This window comes from Daucus carota, chromosome 1 (genome assembly GCF_001625215.2).
Source record: "Daucus carota subsp. sativus chromosome 1, DH1 v3.0, whole genome shotgun sequence".
In the NCBI taxonomy this organism is placed as follows: domain Eukaryota; kingdom Viridiplantae; phylum Streptophyta; class Magnoliopsida; order Apiales; family Apiaceae; genus Daucus; species Daucus carota.
This window is the reverse complement of record NC_030381.2, coordinates 52,958,584-52,977,009: the sequence shown is the minus strand read 5'-3', so window position 1 is coordinate 52,977,009 and position 18,426 is coordinate 52,958,584. Positions and strand designations below refer to the sequence as shown.

Sequence of the window (18,426 nt, the reverse complement as noted above, 5' to 3'; positions counted from 1 at the left end):
GATATTTACTTAAATTTTTAAATGGGGTCCATGAGATTTTACGGATGCACCTCACGGGGTTTAGGTGGCTTTCAAAATTATGTCCTCTTGCTATTTTTTGATAAACAGTTTTTTTTTACGGGCTCCCAACAAGAGGACCGACTGATATTTGAAAGCACGTTGTTTCATGACAGTTGAGAATAGAGCCCATGTTTGGGCAGAAAAACTGGCTCCCGATAAGAGGACGGGCTGATATTTATAAGCACGTTGTTTCATCATAGTTGAGAATAGAGCCCGTGTTTGGGCCAGAGACGCAGAAGGTATTATTTTTGTTTTCTTGACTCGTTTGTGTAAATAATTAAAAAGTATTTTTAAGAATTCGTGAGAAAAAATTTAGAAGTAAAAATGTTAGTTTTTTTTTTTTTTTTTACAACTTCTACTTTTTTTCCAAACAATTTAATAACTTATATTTACTAATTTACTTTTCATTTCTACTCCACTGTTTCTCAAGTAAGAAGTCGTTTTTTTAAATAATCCAAACGGACTCAAAGATATCAATTATTATTATAAAATAAAATTTTGTTTATAGACCTGTATAACTAAATATTTAATACTTATTTTGATATTCAAGGAATGGAATAACAACATATTTATAATTATATATAGATTTCAAGAATAAGGGGTAAGGTTAAAGCTCATATATTATTATCTTTTATTTAATTGAAATTGTTTTTATCAAAAGTTAGTAAAATTTGGTTTTGAAATTAGTTAAGATCAAGAGTTCAATAGCTTATTGATTTAATATGGACCGATTCAAAAATCTGTTTCCACCTTGCTTATATAGTAATATTATTTTGTTTAAATTGAACGGATAATTACTTGACTCAAACAAATTTATAATGATTAAATTTCACAAAACTCATACTCCCTCCGTCCCAATGGATTGTATACATTACTTTTTGGCACGCTTTTTAAGGCTCCTTTAAAGTATAGTTTCACAATATTTTTTTAAAATTTTCTTTTTCTGAATAAAAATTTGATGTTTAAACTTTTATTCAAAAAAAGAAAATTTGAAAAAACCATTATGTAACTATACTTTATTGGAGTCTCAAAATGAGTGTAAATAGTGAGAGTATACATCTCATTGGGACGGAGGGAGTATTCAAATTATATATTTAATTTATTATTTGTTGTACGAATTCAAAAAACAGGCCGTTACATATCAGACCCCACTCGCGCGCTTTCTCTCTCAAACTCACACCCTTTCTCTAAATCTAGGGTTTATAACTAGGGTTTATGTATCCAAAACCCCCAATTTCACACTAAATTAACCCCAATTAAGCTTAATCCCACTCAATACTACACAATTAGAACCAAAAAATCAACCCCATCAAACCCAATTATGGGAATATTAAGTCATTCACAAGATTATGAAGCTATACTTAAAGACTCAATTAATCACTTCATTACGCAGTCTCGAAAAGGCGAAAGAAGCTTCATGGCTGAACGGATGATTCTACACCGTGTAATTCAAACTATGGATGATCCACCACTTGAATTCATTTGGTTTTATTCAGCACTTACTTTTAATAGCAGTGGTTTGTATTTTCAAGAAGCTAGTAATAGAGTTGTTGCACTTAGAGACTTGTTTCAGTTAGTAGTATCGTGTTCCGAGCCGTGTGGTGGGGTGCAAAGAGTGGCGGTGCTTGCCCCGGTTTTGTATATTTTGTGTAGTTGTTGGAAAAGTGAGGTTTGTGATAGAGGTGAGATTGAGGGGTTGGTTGAGAGGATTGGGAGTTATATTAGTATATGTTGTGTTGAGTGTTTTGAGGAGGGGGATATGGTTTTGGGCGATAATTTGATGGGGAATTTTGTTGATTTGGTACGTGTTTGGAATGTGGATCAAATTGGAAAGAGTATGGTATTGGGTGATGCTTTGAGGTTGTTTTTTCCGCTTTTGAGTGAGGAGCTTCGGAACCTGGTTGATGCACGATGTGGGATGGGGTTTTTAGCTGGTGTGGTTATGGTTCAGTTTTTCTTGTTGAGGTTATGTTTGAGGGTCTCGAGAAAGGAGAAGCAGGGTGATTTGAAATTGTCGTTGTATCAAGCAATCGGGGGATTTCAAAATTCGTGTTTTCATAGTAAGATTTTTTTGGTACTTTTACTGATAAAGTTTCTTGCCGTCTTTGGTCATGTTATTATGCTAAACTTTGCTGCTTTATTAGCCGACTAAAATCTGAAATGCTTGTTCTTCTTTTAGTAACAGTATCGTTCTCCTGTGATAAGTAGTTCTGGCTTGACGTTAATAAATATTGCAGGCTATGGTGAAATATAGTGCTAAATTATGTACTTAGGTTTGATTTGAATACGGAACTTAGTTTATTGAATAAGAATAAAGTACTGTTAACTTTTGGTGATATAGGAATTTATATTGATCCAAGTATCAGATGCCACTTGAAGCAGGGTTGTAGTAATAATACTCGTTTTGGGAATCATAAATTCAATGCAATTTATACATCCAGAATATGCTATAGCAATTTTATATTTAATGGGGTTTATACATTAGTTCATAGTATAACATTTGATTTAAGTATATCAAATATGATAATAATATTACATACACACACACACACACATAATTACAAGTTCAGTTGGGGTTCAGTGGTCAATTCCCCTACTGATCGGAAGGTTGAAGGAGATAATTAAAATCAATTAGTGAGTGATACTTTACTATGTTATCTCCAGCTTGCTAAATTCACTATCGTCATATATTTAAGGTCATGTCAGAAAAAGAAAATTATTAGGATTATATTTTGTTTTACAGCTACACTATTAAACTTGAAAGGAAATCTGTGTGAAATAATTAGAAAGTTTGCTTGAAGTTGTATTGTCTCTGAATTCGTAATATTCATCTTTAAAGGATGTCTAGTAGGTTGAACCCATTACTGAAATCACCCCCCCCCCCCCCCCCCCCCAAAAAAAAAAACACACAAAATTCCCATCTTTTTTTTTTACATGTAACACCGTTGAATATTTATGGATAGTCCAATTATCTAGGTACAGTATTTCAGACTAGAGGAACAAATTTTGAAATTCACTGAACCAAGTAGATGTATTATTTTCTACGGCATATCTTTTATATTCTTCTAAAAATGCTCATGTGGTAACTAGGATGTTACCAATTTAAAGTGTTTCGAATTAGTCTATCACGGATGTTTAAGCTTCCTAATTATGGCTAAATTTTACATTGCAAGAACAAGCTTGGAGTGTTCACACGTTGTAGTCACAGGTCTCGCACCTTGGATTCTCCACACACACACACATGTTAGAATTTAATTTGTATTATAAATCTTAGTAGTATTAAATTGAATGTTCCAACTTCTAGTTTTGAGATATATTTCATCTGTATAATATGAAAGATAGTGTGTATAAATATAAAAAAAAGCGTCTAGGATTTAAGTGGTTACAAATCACACGCGCGCGCTCGCGCGCGCACACACACACATATAAGTCACACTTTATGGAGAACAATCTTATATAGAATCTAGTAGAGAACACCTATACATATAAAATTCATGTATCAATCTCATTATTTATCAAATATATAATTAGTAAATTAAAAAATAAAGTTTCATCATTTTCCTCCCAAATTTTGCTGAAAATTAATCATAATATACAAACTGATTCTATAGCAGATTCATATTCATCCAAAGTGGTTATACAGTAGAACCAAATTTAAAAATTAAATCCTTTTACTTAGATTGTATGTGTTAAATTGTTTGTGCATGTTATGTATGATTAGTATTCTAGATTAGAATCAAAATTTATGCATAAGTATGACTAATTTTAAAATTATTAAATTAGATTTTAAAGTAGAACCAAATGGTTCCCCACGAGACTCTATATAAGATGGTTCTCTATGGAACAATGGCCTATATGTGTGTGTGTGTGTTTTAAAAGGAAATATTGTCCCAAATTGTAGCATTGGTTTTTGGGCAAATAAAATCTCAAATTTAATATATATTGCTTACCAAAAGGATCTGACGCCCCTTTTCACTCAACTTGCTAGCGCGGAGCTAGGGTTTTGGGCTTACATTCCTTAAACGCTTCCATTGCTTAAATCCTTTCCAGACTTACCTATAAAGTCATTGATGATTTAGTTATATGTATGTGCACCGCTCAAAATGAATACTCCTACTATCGATACAATCATCAAGCCAAGCCTTACCGAGTCCGAGGAGATGCTGCTGACAAATTCAATCAAGATGCTTCTAAATGGTCTCCAAAGTGAGGTATCAAATTTGCAGGACTTTGAAATGCATTTCCACCGTTTGATTCGCGGACATAAAGATCCCCCTGTCGAATTCCTTTGTTTCTTTTTGGCAATAAAATACCGTTCTCTTATAGGCACAGACCCTATTTGTGCTGCTAATGATTTGTTCTATTGGTCATTTTGGCTTTCACCTTCATGTAATGCCTTGACGAGGGTTGCTGCGGTAGCTCCAATCATTCCTGTTCTTTACAAATCCTGTGTTGGTTTATCAAAGGCGGATGCGCGCTTGAGACAAATTGGATGTTTGTTAAAAAAAATTGTTAATTATATCATCTTGTGCGGCAGTTTGGAGGATCAAAGAGAAGGGATAGAGAAATTATCATATTGTTTTAAAGATATTTTGCAAGTTTGGTCGATGGATCAAGTTAAGAGCGATTGTGAACCTCTAGACCATTTAAGGATATTTTTTCCGCTTTTAAGTGATGAAGTTCGACTGCAGATAAGTTCATGTTACAGGACAGACTATTTAGCTGCGGTTGTTATGGTAGAGATGTTATTATTAATGTTACAGTTTAAACTAAGTTTTGGGGTTTGTGGCGTTGACCAGCAAATGGATATAACTACATGGGTAGTGCAGACTTTGGAGGAATTCAAGAACTTTACCTTTTATGGTGAGCTTGTTAATACTAGTTTAAATATTTAATTTTTAATTCATGTATAGTCCTGTCCATGGGGTATTTTGTTTATAATTTATGCTTAATTATGACATCCGAGTGCACCAACAAATCATGATCTTTTCGGGGTCTCAATGGGGTTGTAGATCTCCCAAGTCGGATGTGTTTGGGCTAGTGCACTTAAGAGACTTTTTTGTTAATTTAGATTTGACCCGAGTTAAAACATATGGTGTCGAAGCCAACACTCGATATCTTGTTGAATCAAGTTAATGAAGGTGGGGCACAAAGGTTGGTACTTTGTGGATGTTAGGGACACCAAGCCAACTTGTATCATCCTCCACAATAGCTAGAGAATTTCCTATGGGCTATCATTAGGCATGACGAAAATGTTGATACTCAAGTCCTACATCCAAATATTTAGGGTTTTTGTTTAAAGTATATGGTTAAGTATGTCTACCAAGTGCATAAACAAATCATAATCCTTTGGAGGCATCTGATGGGTCCTTGATCACCCAAGTTAGTTTATATGTAATTTATATTGGATTCGAATTTGGGATAGATCCGAACTTTTGATTAAGCTCGGTATTTGACCTGAGTTTTCTCATCAGATTTATCGTAACAGTGTATTGCATACCAAGGGCTTTTGCCTAAAAGGTTATTAAGTGTGAGTGTGAGTGTGTGTGTTCATGTGTCAAAAATGAAAGTAGTGAGCTGCATTCTTCATTGGTTGCATTAATGGAATCTGTTATGTGTATGGATCTGTAGCATTTGACAGTACATCTGCGGTTTAAGTTCTCAAGACTTTTAGCATCAAATACCCTTTTCATGTATAGAGATACATATAGTACTTGTGTCGCTAGTTTTGCATCCTGTATGGAGTATATGATGCATATCATGCAACTTCTCAGGAAAAAAAATTGAGGATTTTTATCTGATGCTGCATAAAGAAATAATACTACACATAGCTATTTTTGGTTGTTAAATACATTTTGAGGATAGAGTAATATCAACAAAGTAATGGTAATGCAACTCATCGTACTAAGAGCATCGCATTGTGGCTAGAAATTAGGGATCACACATACACCCTCTGAACAAGTATAGTCCATACCCAGAACCAAACATAGAGCTTGCTTCATTTCTTTTCCTTAATGATTGTTATTGAATACATAAGAGCTCACATACACCTCCTGGCATTATCTTTGTTATGTTTTCCAGTATAGATACCATATAAGTCTACAAGTTTCCTGGAGAAGTGAACCTCAACCTCAACTTCTCTTGATAGCACAATGGGACCAGAGCAATACCCTGTATTAGGTATTTATATCTGATCTATAATGTAACTAGGGAAAGTTGGACTATCCGTAGTAGAAACATGTTGAATTTGTTCGTAAGTATGCACATCGTGCTTTGCTCTTTCACTTGAAGCAAATATTATTACGTTTTCATCTATGGTCCGGAAATAGCTGGGACTAGGCTTTGTAGTTTGTAGACTATCGGGTTCCAGTTTTCAGTTCATATTTTAATTGTAGATATATATTCCAACATCAACTGGAAATGATATTATGATCTGTATTTTTTATATTGACATTGACATGTGACTTATATGGAGGTGCCTTTTCTGATATCTTTAGTTTTCACTCATTTTTGGGAAGTTCAGTTGCTGATATTTCATGTTTATTATCCTTATTTGTTGGTGTTGCCTGTCAGATATGCTTCTCAGAATGATGTTGGAGCCGAGTTTGCCAGTTAGCACCTTATTGGTTAGTATTCTTATGCTTTTATATAGACTTGGTAGTTGGAAGCAGAGGCATAGCCACTAAGGACTGGAATGGTCCATAGGTGTACCCTCACTTCTCCAACTTTTTTTTTTTTTTGTAAATGTGGGATTTTAAATGTTTATAGCTGATGCCTTTGTTCACATACCTATACATACATGTGCCAAAATTAAATAAACTTTGCTTTTAAGAAATTTAATAGAGTGTGTCACAGAAAATTGTCTTTTAAATATATAGGCAACACCAATATAGTGATTATGCCTTTGAGCTGGTCATCTACCACCATTTCCCATGTTAGAATACCCAAACCCACATTTTACTTCTTCTGTAGCTCTCGTACTTCTATTAAACGGTAGACATGTATAATCCTCAATGAATGAAATTATATGGAATATTGTACTTGATGGCTGATATTGGTATTTATCCAACAATAATATGTTCAGAGTTCTGAGGAGGAAATACTTCTAAGACGAGTGTTGTACGATGCTGTTTTACTGGGCGAGCTTCCATTTTTAAGATCTGGTAGATTCGGACAGCTGCATGAGAACCACTTGAAAAATATGTTCTTGGCATGGCTGCTTGTTGCAGACAATGCCATAGAGTTTGAGAGGTACATGATCACTTGACTTAATTACGGTTTCAGCAAAAATGCAAAGACATTATTACTATAAGATTTTATAATAATTTAGAGATGTTACGTAGTACAGGGAATATGGGGCAGGACAACGCGCCACAACCGTTTCTTACACAGAAGCCTTCGCTAGATCTGACATTCCTAACCTGCTAATTAAATTGGCAGCTAATCAAATGATTCAAATCGGCATTAAGGAGAAACTGAGTAGGCCAAGCACACCCACTCCCAAAGCTCTTATTGGTAAGTCTTGTGTTATTTATGTCCTTTTATTCAACTAAAAATTTGTAATTTAGTCTTCCCGTTAGATTTTTTGTACTAACAGTAGATGTTGAGCCTTCCCTGCCCCCTCTCCCTTAAATTATTTATTTTTGTTAGGCAAAGTGATCTTGCATTCTTGCTGCTTAGGTTAATTAAACAAACATTCTTCCTAAAGAAATACCAGACTATTCCGTTTTTTGGTATTTCATGATTCTTTTCTTCTGTATTTAATATATACAGTCTTAATTTTAGTGTCTCTCAGTGAAATGATAACTTAAAGCTTAATTATTTTCAGAATGGCTATTGGGCCTCCAGGATCTCGGGGTTAGAGTTTTCGAAGATAGTTCTACATTACATGCTAAAGCTACTGTGTGCAGTTTACGTCAAGGCTATGGACTTCTCGAATATAAATCGACTGGTGATTAATCTAACCCCCACACACCTTTCTTGACTTTAATGGGGCTAACAAGGTTAGCGTGGACCATGAGATGGTTTACTCTATACATATTCTGATTTTTACCTTGCCTTTGCAGTGAATTTAACATCCACACATGGGAGAAGGAAACGTTATGAAGAAATGAGTGCAGAGGAACCACAGGCTAAGTTTGTGAAGTGTGAATTTCATAATTCTCCGTTCACTAGTATTTCTTTGCATCCCACCTTTGGCAACGCTTTGATTAGTGGAAGCCAGGGTAACACAACTGGGAGTGGATTGTGTATGGAAGATGAGAAGAAAAAAACAACTCCTAATGATGCCGACGAAGAGATGGAAGATGTAGACTGAAAAAGTATCTGATGGAACTCTCTTGTATCGAAACTAATGTTAGCCGAATCTATATGGTTTCTTCAGTAGAGCCATATGTAGCCTCATAATATGTGTGTACCGGAGGATGTACAATGCAAAACTTTTATCCTTCGCTGCATATGAAGCAAGCTTATTGCTTTATTGAAGGATGCAGAAGATACTCCTGTTATCTTTATTTTTCGTTTTTAAGGTTATGAAGAAATTATGTACTTGCTTTTTAGTCATTGGATGAATTGGTTCTTCAATTTTTTTTATTTTTTTTATTTGGCCTGTAGACTGTGTGGGAAAGTTTGGAGGATGCCATACCTCCTGCCTCACCAAAGGCAGCGCCTGGTACTTGAACATTGACCGGAAACATTTTCTGACCCCTTCTTTACCGATTTTACCTGGTATCGCAAATCCCAAGTCTGTTTACGATAGAACACCCTAGACTTTACTCTTTACCGGTAGCATGTCAGAACCTTCCTGGCAGCCCTAAGTTATCGATATTACTTTTAGGGCTGGTTCCTGACAGTTCGGAGTCTTCTGACACATATGCATAAAGCCGGCACAAAACTTGAACTGAAAATCCATTTGATTCATATATAATCAAGATTATATAGATAGTTATCTACTATTGTGCATAATGATGTCTTGCACTGAATCTATAAGTTACATTACCAAGCAATTGCAACAGACATATACATAATATTCCGATTTAATCTCAGTTAAAACATTCTAAAACGATGGCCGTCGATGCTTATATGGTTTCTTTGATGGCTATCGATCTCTTCATTGTTCTGATGGCGTTTCCTCCTGTTCATCTCTGAGTACATTTCATCTATCATTGGTTTCCAGATCCGAACTCGAGCATTTATAAACCAATTGGACACCTGATTACGGGCAAGTATCAAAAGGAGATGTAGTATTAAACTTAAGAACAAGGCAGATGACTGTATAGAAGTGCAGGACCTGGAATTACCTGGCTTCTAGTCAATCCACTTTTTACGGCAAGCAAATGCTTCTCAGCATCTTTTGGATACCTGCAACACATTATTCCGAAGTTCAAGCATACTTTCTTTCTAAATATTGATTTCTGACTGTTAACAGGATACATTAGATTCTTTCTGTGAAAGTGCTTACGGGTGAAGAAAGTTTTGAAACATCCATGCCCTTAACACGGAGACTGATCTTTCTGGCAAGCCTCTCTGGGGTCTCCATAACTGATGTTCTTTTCTTCTTAACTGCTGGAGAGCCCACTGTTTCTGGATAAAAGAGGTTTCAAATGGCATTTCCTCTTCCTTTCTACTTCCATCATGGAGACGAGCCCCCAGTGCAAGGACAGACTTGCTGATTCTCTCCCTCAGGTTCTTATACAACATATCAACTGTTTGAAGAGCGAAATGAGCATGTATATGAGGATCCAGTTCAGTTACCGAGTGGAATGCAGATATTACTTTATGGATTTCATCTAAGCAGTGGTTGTACTGATTGTCTACCTGAGTTCAGAAAGAGCATAACAATATCATCAGTCAAAACTTAAGAGCAAGATTTACACCCCACACCCAAAACTTTCTTCGTAATGTCTTATATTACAACATCACAATGAATGTCTATTTTTTTTTTATATTTTTTTTTTTGCTAATTGAATGTCTAATTTCAAATAGTGAAAGTTGCATAGTAATATATTGCAGTTTCTGCATTGTCATACGATGTTTAATCATATATATTTTCAGTTGAGTGATAATAATTACATTTGTAAAGTTAGATTCATACCATTTGCAGTAAATCAAGCAAGTTCTTCCTCGTTTCAACTTCCTGTCCCCTTGTCGGGAGGTAATTATCATCATTAGAGCTATCAGGATCCATTGGTGTATAACTTCTTTCAGCATCTTGACTTGAAGCGTGTGGAATATTTATCCTGGAGCTAGTTCTACCAGCAAAATAGCCTACACGACCTGAATTTTTAAAACAATACGTTGCAAGTTCGGAAAGTATTTCTTGCAACCCTGTAAGAAATCTTGATCCAGATAACAGGCTTGAAAGTTGGACAGGTTGATAACTTAAATTTGGAGAAAAATTACTGATGTTGCAAGAAGCTTGCTCTGAACCTGAACCACTAATCTCTGAACAATGTTCTGGAAAAGTTATTGTGCGTATAGCTGCTGGCTGTGATACAGAAAGACTCGGTGATAGCTCGTTGCTGTATTTTGATGATCCAGAAGTATAATCCGAACTCATACTTCTATTTTCTGCTGAAACCCACCCATTTTGATCCATGTTTCCCATGGTTATGAGTGGTTCAAATTCTGTTATTTCAGGAACCGGCCTAGCAAATTGAGGAGCAAGATTATTGTGCGAGTCCCTTTTACTTCTTACATTAACATTCCTCTCCTCATGGTTTCCAAAAGTTCCAAGTGAAGATCGCCCAGTATCATAGTCATTTGAAACAAAAGGTTTCATCACTTCTTGAGCGCATGCTGGAGGAGTCTCTTTGCCATTAAAATTCGCAAGGTTTGCATGTGCAGCACCAAAAGTAGCCATTCCGCCCATATACTTAACCTGATTCTCGGTGTTACTGGTTGGATACAATCTTCCTGTCGAGTCAGGGACTCTCTCTTGCTGCGAACTCCTGGAGGTAAATGCAGTATAACTAGGTATCTCGCCATGATAATTGAGGTGAGGATGCCACTGGAGATGATTCAGAAATTCACCTTGTGTCAAGCAAAGTGCAGGAAATTCAGCCATGATCTGGCTTTGCTCGTTCAGATTGTGTAGATTTGACTGATAACCAGAAATTGAGGTTGAACATAAAAATTTATCCTCCTCAATTATATGGTTCGGGCAGTCCATATTCGTGGGCACCGTAAATGAATCCATCTAAGTCCAACGCAGAACTAGATATTTAACTTATGGTAGCTCTTGATTCTTTTAGGAGCTGCTAGTCTCTACTTACAGACGAGGTTGCTTTCGTTTTAGAGAAGTGCTTCAGATCTTCAGGTACCAAAAGACATACAAGAATGGAATAATTTTGAGGATTCCACCTTGCAATGCCAACTTCCTGTAACATAATACGTGAAAATTCAGTTAGATGCGGAGAACTTGCATTCATTTCCTGGGCAGGTAATGAAAATACGTTATTCTTCACAGAAGCCCTAAATTAACAGGTTCTACTCGGAATCTGGCTCAATCTGAATTTGGTTGATTACATCGGTGGAAATTGACTTGACAAATGTGAAGTCTGAAATAATGACTGAATACTTGACCAACATTTTGATTTAAATGACACAGAAAACAGTTATAGTGAGGTTATTCTCCTGAGTCCTGAGACAAAATATTAGTGCTCCCGTGCTCCCTCGATTCAACAATAGGAGTTTCATGTAGGTGAAGTATATAGAATATTACAGGCCAAATTTAATCAGACATGACGGAAGTAGTACTGTATCCGATAGTCATGTTACCTACAGCCCTCGCGTAAAATTATTGCATGTTCTTCTACATTTTAGCAACCATTATCAGGGAAGTAAGCCTAGCATAATCAACTAGAAGCAAGAAGACAAGACTAAAGCAAAACTAAGAATTTTAGACATGCTTAGCTCCTTACTACAAACACACAGTTACTAATACATAAACCAAGAAACTAATAAGTGAACCATGAGACACCCGAACGATGAAATTGACTTGATAAACTTAGCTAGAATGTAAGAAACTTATCGTAAATCTAACTAGGCAAACACTTGAAAGAAGGGAAAACATATAAACTTAAACTTACCTTGCAGTGATCTGCAGAAAAATTGTGATCTACTAACAAAAAAACTTCATGGACTTTAAATCTCCTTCAGTAGGCTTGTCACAACAACAATTATTCAAAATGATGGGCTCGAAAGATCTATGCAGACTGAGTTTTCTAATCAAAAGATACATATATGGTTGCTAGCATTTGTATCATTGACATCATGTGTGTGTAGTTTTCCTAAAGGAACCCAAAACAAGGAAATGCTGTACAAAATTCACAAAAATTTGTTGGTTTCCTCATTTTCCAAACAAGCAAATAGTAAAAAATAAAAAGCCAGGTCTGTAAGAGAGATTCTACTATTATTCTTCTTTAGCCATGAGAACAATATGTAAAAGCCAATCCAAGCATTCATGCATTAAACATACTCAGTATCCACTCTGCAGAAAATGACTTAAAGCTTAAAAAGCAAGGCAGAAAGTAACAAGTTTACTTGCTTGCATGAAGGGGAAAAAAAAAGTAAGCTCATTTTTCATGACCCAAAGACCAAGAATGTGAAAATTCAGAGTCAGAGCCTATGAAAAATCATGATCTTTGTGTGTGTGCATAATTATATACTCCATCTCACAGAACCAAAACAGAAGACAGGAGAACACAATGTCCACCAGATATTAAAGCTAAAAACACAGAAAAGAAAAAAGAGGTCTTGTAAACTAGTAGGACAATCATCTGAAGCAAACCATTAAAAGCAAGAAAGAGAAAAAGGCCAAAACAGGGGTCACTTGCAGAAGTAGTAGGATAAATGGCATGGACCCATATTAAATATAGTGACAAGAAGAGCCACACAAGAGTGAAAACAACATATACATACATGCAGGGGAAAACTAAGGAGGGATAGGTTGAATTGGATACCCAAGTCCGGTTGAACTTTAAAATTTAGCAAAAATTTTATAATGTCCCGTATTTTTAGTTACATATCAGTATAAAAGTATTTTAAATTCCGACTACCATCCATATTACGAAAATTCACAATAATTATATTTGGACTGATTGTTTCGAAATCTTGATTCTGCAACTACATTGTAGTATCTAATGTGTGTAAATGCAAAAATGTACAGAGAGGAGAAGGGCATTACTTACTACTGATCTTTAATAGTGCAGTGCCACTCATTTCTATTGCAGCCTTTACAGAGGACCCATCCTTCCCTACTAATCTTTGAACACTGATCTTCTTTGTCCTCCTCAATATCTGCCTCTTTTCTTTACATCAACACATTATACAATAGTACAATACATACACAAAGATAAAGATATATATAGTCCTAAATATACTTAGACATACGGATGTTAGTAGCATACATTTAGCGAGAAAAAAAATATTGAACAATTAGTTTTAAGTTTTTGATATATACACAAGAGTTTTATGATATCATTCAAGAGAGTTTTTCACGCCCAACGTTTTTTTTCGAGCTGCACGTATGTATGGACCAGCCCACACATATGTATAATGCATATTCCCGTACATACTTTGTTCAAACTCCTGTTCATGACAGGCCTTAGAAAATTTATGTTTCTACAATTTGGAGTGGTAAAAAACCAAGAATCTCAAAAGGGTTTACTTTTTAACTAAATATAGGTAACAAGGCAAGTGTGATGAGAAAGAAGAGTAAGAAAGTTACTTACTTTAACTTTGCATGGAGTCTTGAATGTAACAAGTGAGAAGTTGAGGGCAAGGCAGAGTTTTGGTTGTGATGTGAGAGGAGAGAATGGCACTGTCTTTTACTGCACCAGCAGTGAGTAGTAAAATTGTACTTGCACTTTTACAAATCTTATTTATAGATTTCATGATGATGCAAGCAAGAAAGCAATCACAACCCATAAAGTCATGGATAAATTTAATAAAAATCTTTAATAAAACCTACCCTGCTCTTTTAACTTTCAAATTTCTGCACTATAACCAAGGTTTTAAAAAAAATCGAATAATTTTTATAAAAATTTCACTAGATTTATGAATTACACCCTGATTTGACTAAGAATCTATGATTCATCCAAAAAAATATTATAAATCCTGAATCAATGATTTATCCAAGAATAAGTAGATCAACCGATTAATTTTGATTCTTAATTTTTACGATAATGATTACAATTCATTGTGAGCGGCTTCTAAAGTTCGAAATATTTGACATACGATTGTTATAATATACTTGAACGTTCAATCCAACCCGAAAAAATATCATTTTTTTCATAACATTTTTTCAAAATTGTGGAGGATACCAAATTAATCCGTCTAAGTTCTGCTATAATACTGATATAATATTAAGCGACCAGTTTTCTTCTTGATTATTTTTGTTTTCACTCCACCTAATTAAAACAGATAGGAAAATTTTCAATCAAGATCCAGGTTTTGCAGGTTTCCCCAGCTACACATCTTTAAATTCTGCTCCTTTTTCTTATGTACTCAGTATTAAAAATAGCCAAGGATGGTTAGAGTTTGTGAAAAGTAGCCAAATGAAGAGGGGATGAGCAGTTCATAGATTATAGTTCCAACAAGTAATTAGGGGACGTACGTTTGATTTGATTGTTCGCCTGATAAAAGTTGTGAATAAAGTCGATCTATTAAATATGTGCAAATGTGTGTATGTATATTTGTGCACAACTGGTTTGCCCAGTGTATAAAAGAAGAGCCTCAACAGGACCAATGAAAAATAATTCTCATTGTCTTCAACCGGAACAGTTCAACTTGGAACATTTGATACGACAAAAGAAAAAAAAAACTTGAACATTTGAAGTCGGTCACTCCTTAAAAAATTAGAAAATCCAGCATGATATTTGAACACAATCATTTATGCATGTCAGAAGTGTGTATCATTTTTTTTTATACTCAAATTAATAAATAATGGCATGATGTTTTGACACTTGACAGTAGTATGTATGTAGGGTCTTTTCTGGCCCTCATAAAAATTCATAAACATTCATATTCTTTTAACTGTGAGTAAGATTAAAAACTAATGTACTGTCATTAAAAAATGTCGGTAAAAAAGTTTGTTGTTAAAATTAGATAGTTGTTTGATAGTTTTTTTTTTTATTAATATTTTCACATTTTGAATTATGATTTAAAAATGATGATTTTGATGAGAATTGAAAAAAAAAAATGTATGGACTGCTCTCAATAAAAACTGAAAGCAGTTTTTTTCTAAAAAAAAATGGGAGGATCTGCTTTTCCTTTTGAAACGCGGTTTTTGAGCTAAAAATTGTTCATAAAGCTCCATTTAGATTTACCTAACAAATTTTCACCTATTTTTCAATTTATATTTATTATTATCAACAATAATACGAAACAGTAATTTAATCTTAATCATCTCACACACGGTTATTTCTTCATAAAATCTTTACTTTTGAAAAAATTTCATTAATTCTTTTACATTCCACCAAACCGAAGAGAACCTTTGCACGAGGGCTTTAATTTTTACTCAGTTCATGTTTCTTACAAAAAAAGTACAGTAATTATTAGCTCATGTTTGAATTTTGGGCTTTGGGCCAACTTAAACTTTTGAGTAGGAGCGATATAGTGAGCCCGTATTCATCAGGATATGTATTTGGGCCCGACATGGGCTTAACTCTGTTTTCTCATACAAACATTTGTTCCTGACTTCCTGTCAACCATAGCCTGGTTTTGTAAAAGTTTGGGAATTAATATTAATATAAATCTGAATTCAACAACATTAGCATATGAGAAGACATTCTTAGCTCCTAGTATCGATTTCAGAGTTATCTAAGCTCATATATATTTTTTATACGAATACGAAAAATGGGATGACCTTTTTCTAATAAAAAAAATTCACCCATATACGTACAAATTAAATAACCTTAAGTTTGTATATTCAATTTAGATAAAGTTATAAAGCCCTTTGCATTGTGTGCTACTCACCAACTCTAATTTCATGTCACATATTATATCGAGTATTAATTTATATTTCGTAATTTGTCGAATTGATTAAAATTTTTGGTTATTCAATTAATTTAGTTAGTCATGTATTTCCGTATGTTCATCGATAAATTTTATTCATGTTTTTTACAACACTGCTTAGAATATACTTCTTTTGTGTTTTTATTTGACGCTTTGATTTTGAACACACACTTTTAAGTACTTTCATCGATAGTTAAAAACATTTTTTTTTAATTTTTTTTTTCTAGAATAAAAATATATAATCAAAACTTATATTCACAAAAAAAATCAATTAAAAACAATAAATTTTACTATTCGGTCAACCCACTTAAAGATGTGTGTCAAAAATCAAAACGTCAAATAAAAAAATAGAAAAGTACAGTAATTTAAATAAAACAAATTGAACACCAAGATAATGGGGGTGTTTGGCCGGTTTAAAAATCCGGATTGTGGGTTTATAAGTTAGAAGCACTTATTTGTAAAAAATCAAGAAGCATTTATAAAAAATTAGTAATGCTAGCTTTTGTTCACGTCTTCTACTTCTTTCCTAAATATTTTAATCACTTATAGATCGCTTCTCACGTTTACTTCTTTAAACAAGAAACACTTGTTTTAAGTTGAGTTAAACTCGGCCAACGTAAATTGTCTTGAAAGCACACATGGCAGTGACAGTACACGGAGCTTGTGAAAAAAATAGAGATGATACACGCACGCACACGAACAGATAGAAGCAGCTTTCTGTGATCACACATCTGCAGTTGGGAAAGGATTTGAGTCACAAGTTTCATTAATTTCTTGTTGCTGTTTTATTGCCAGCCTATACTTAAATTTTGGGTTGACATTCAGCTGATGTCGTTGGCCGCCCTTCTATCCTATCCCTCTTCCTAACATGCAACTCTAACTTTAAGTTAGAAATTCATATTTTTATGTGACTTCATATTTTTAGAAAAATAGTCTCTTTAATTTTTGTTCTCGGGAAAAATATACATGCAAATGAAAAAAAATAAAGCAGCGAACTCAATATATATAGGCGAACATAACATTGCAGAGAGGTACTTCTTATACGGGATTACATGCTACACCCTTGTAAATAATAAATTTTAATATAAATTTTGTTTATAATACATTTAAAATGTGATTCTAATATAGAATACTATATTATAAATAATTCAACACTTAAAATTTGGAGAAAAAAATTATTTTGTAAACTGATCTTAAAACATAATAACTTTGGATGATTATTATTTTGTTATGGAATCATGTTGAGATATTGCATAATTTTAAATGATTTTTAGAATAAAAAAATTGTATAACATCGTTTTCGATTTAATAATCAAAATATGTAATTATATTCCATAATATATATAATATACATATATTTATTATATATATATATTTATAATAATGTTCTACGTAACTTCATATAGAAGGTTATGTCATGGAGTGCTATCACAATTCACATGTGTGTGTGATTGTTCAATAAAAAATCATGTTATGAATTCTCGCGGGGATTCATTTGATTATATTTTATGATCTCATTGATAATTTAAAAATTAGTAGAATTTATGCATAAATTTTGATTTCAATGTAAAATACTAATCAAATATAATATGCACAAACATATAAAATAAGAAAAATAGATGAAACGATGGATCGATTAATATTTAATATATAAAGTAAGTGTGCTGAAAAAGATTAATGATATTAAAAAAAAATTATAATAAAAATTTATTATTTTTGATAATTTTTAGAATATTTAAAATTGAGTAAGACATTCGGCAAAATAAAATGTATAAAAATAAATGATACATTCATGTCTCATTGGCCTCACATCTACAAAACTTTCCATGACATAAGTACAAGAAACTCATGATGAGAAGATGTGACAAGTCCATATCAAGCACTCCATACCATTTTAAACCAGCTACCATATTATATACTCTATCTATCTCTCTATCCACTACCGCACTTGACAGTATTGAAATCGGTTTATCTGATTGTTATATATATAGTTATTTTATAAAAAATAAAAATAATAGGATAAGTGATTTAAAACATTATAGATCATGTAATTTCTATTTTTTCTAGATAAAAGTCAAAAATCCTAGAAATAAGTGATTAAAACATCATAGATCACTTAATTTCATGTACTCCTATTAAAATAACAATTTTGATTAAAAAAACCACTCAAAAATGACTGTATCAGATAACACAATATCCATGCATGAACTCATCACGCAAAAGTTGAACACAATACACGATACATAAAACACAAACAACTGCAATATGAACAGAATAGCACTCTGCAGTCTGCAGAGCCCACAGATTGTATTAATTTACAACTTTATATGGAAAAAGAATAACTAATAT

General features: G+C 33.6%; 2 protein-coding genes across 3 annotated transcripts; one reads left to right on the top strand and one right to left on the bottom strand.

The window, feature by feature from the left end:
- Positions 1-1,193: 1,193 nt before the first annotated feature.
- On the top strand, positions 1,194-8,627 carry LOC108207804 (uncharacterized). 2 transcript variants are annotated; one of them, XM_064086063.1, is made up of 7 exons: positions 1,984-2,120; positions 4,049-4,923; positions 6,634-6,686; positions 7,145-7,311; positions 7,409-7,575; positions 7,889-8,011; positions 8,127-8,627. In XM_064086063.1, the coding sequence occupies exons 2-7, from the start codon at positions 4,164-4,166 to the stop codon at positions 8,375-8,377; spliced, it is 1,521 nt and encodes a 506-aa protein (XP_063942133.1). In that variant the 5' UTR covers positions 1,984-2,120; positions 4,049-4,163; the 3' UTR covers positions 8,378-8,627. The 2 variants fall into 2 exon arrangements, with proteins under 2 accessions (XP_017233734.1, XP_063942133.1); XM_017378245.2 differs by lacking the exon at positions 4,049-4,923 and having other exon boundaries at positions 1,194-2,120.
- Positions 8,628-8,765: 138 nt separating this feature from the next.
- On the bottom strand, positions 8,766-12,966 carry LOC108214536 (homeobox protein ATH1). The gene is made up of 5 exons (XM_017386599.2): positions 12,150-12,966; positions 10,154-11,438; positions 9,521-9,876; positions 9,360-9,420; positions 8,766-9,270 (listed from the first exon to the last, which is right to left on the bottom strand). Exons 2-5 carry the CDS (start codon positions 11,255-11,257, stop codon positions 9,106-9,108), a joined length of 1,686 nt encoding a protein of 561 aa, XP_017242088.1. The 5' UTR covers positions 11,258-11,438; positions 12,150-12,966; the 3' UTR covers positions 8,766-9,105.
- Between the last annotated feature and the right edge of the window lie 5,460 nt (positions 12,967-18,426).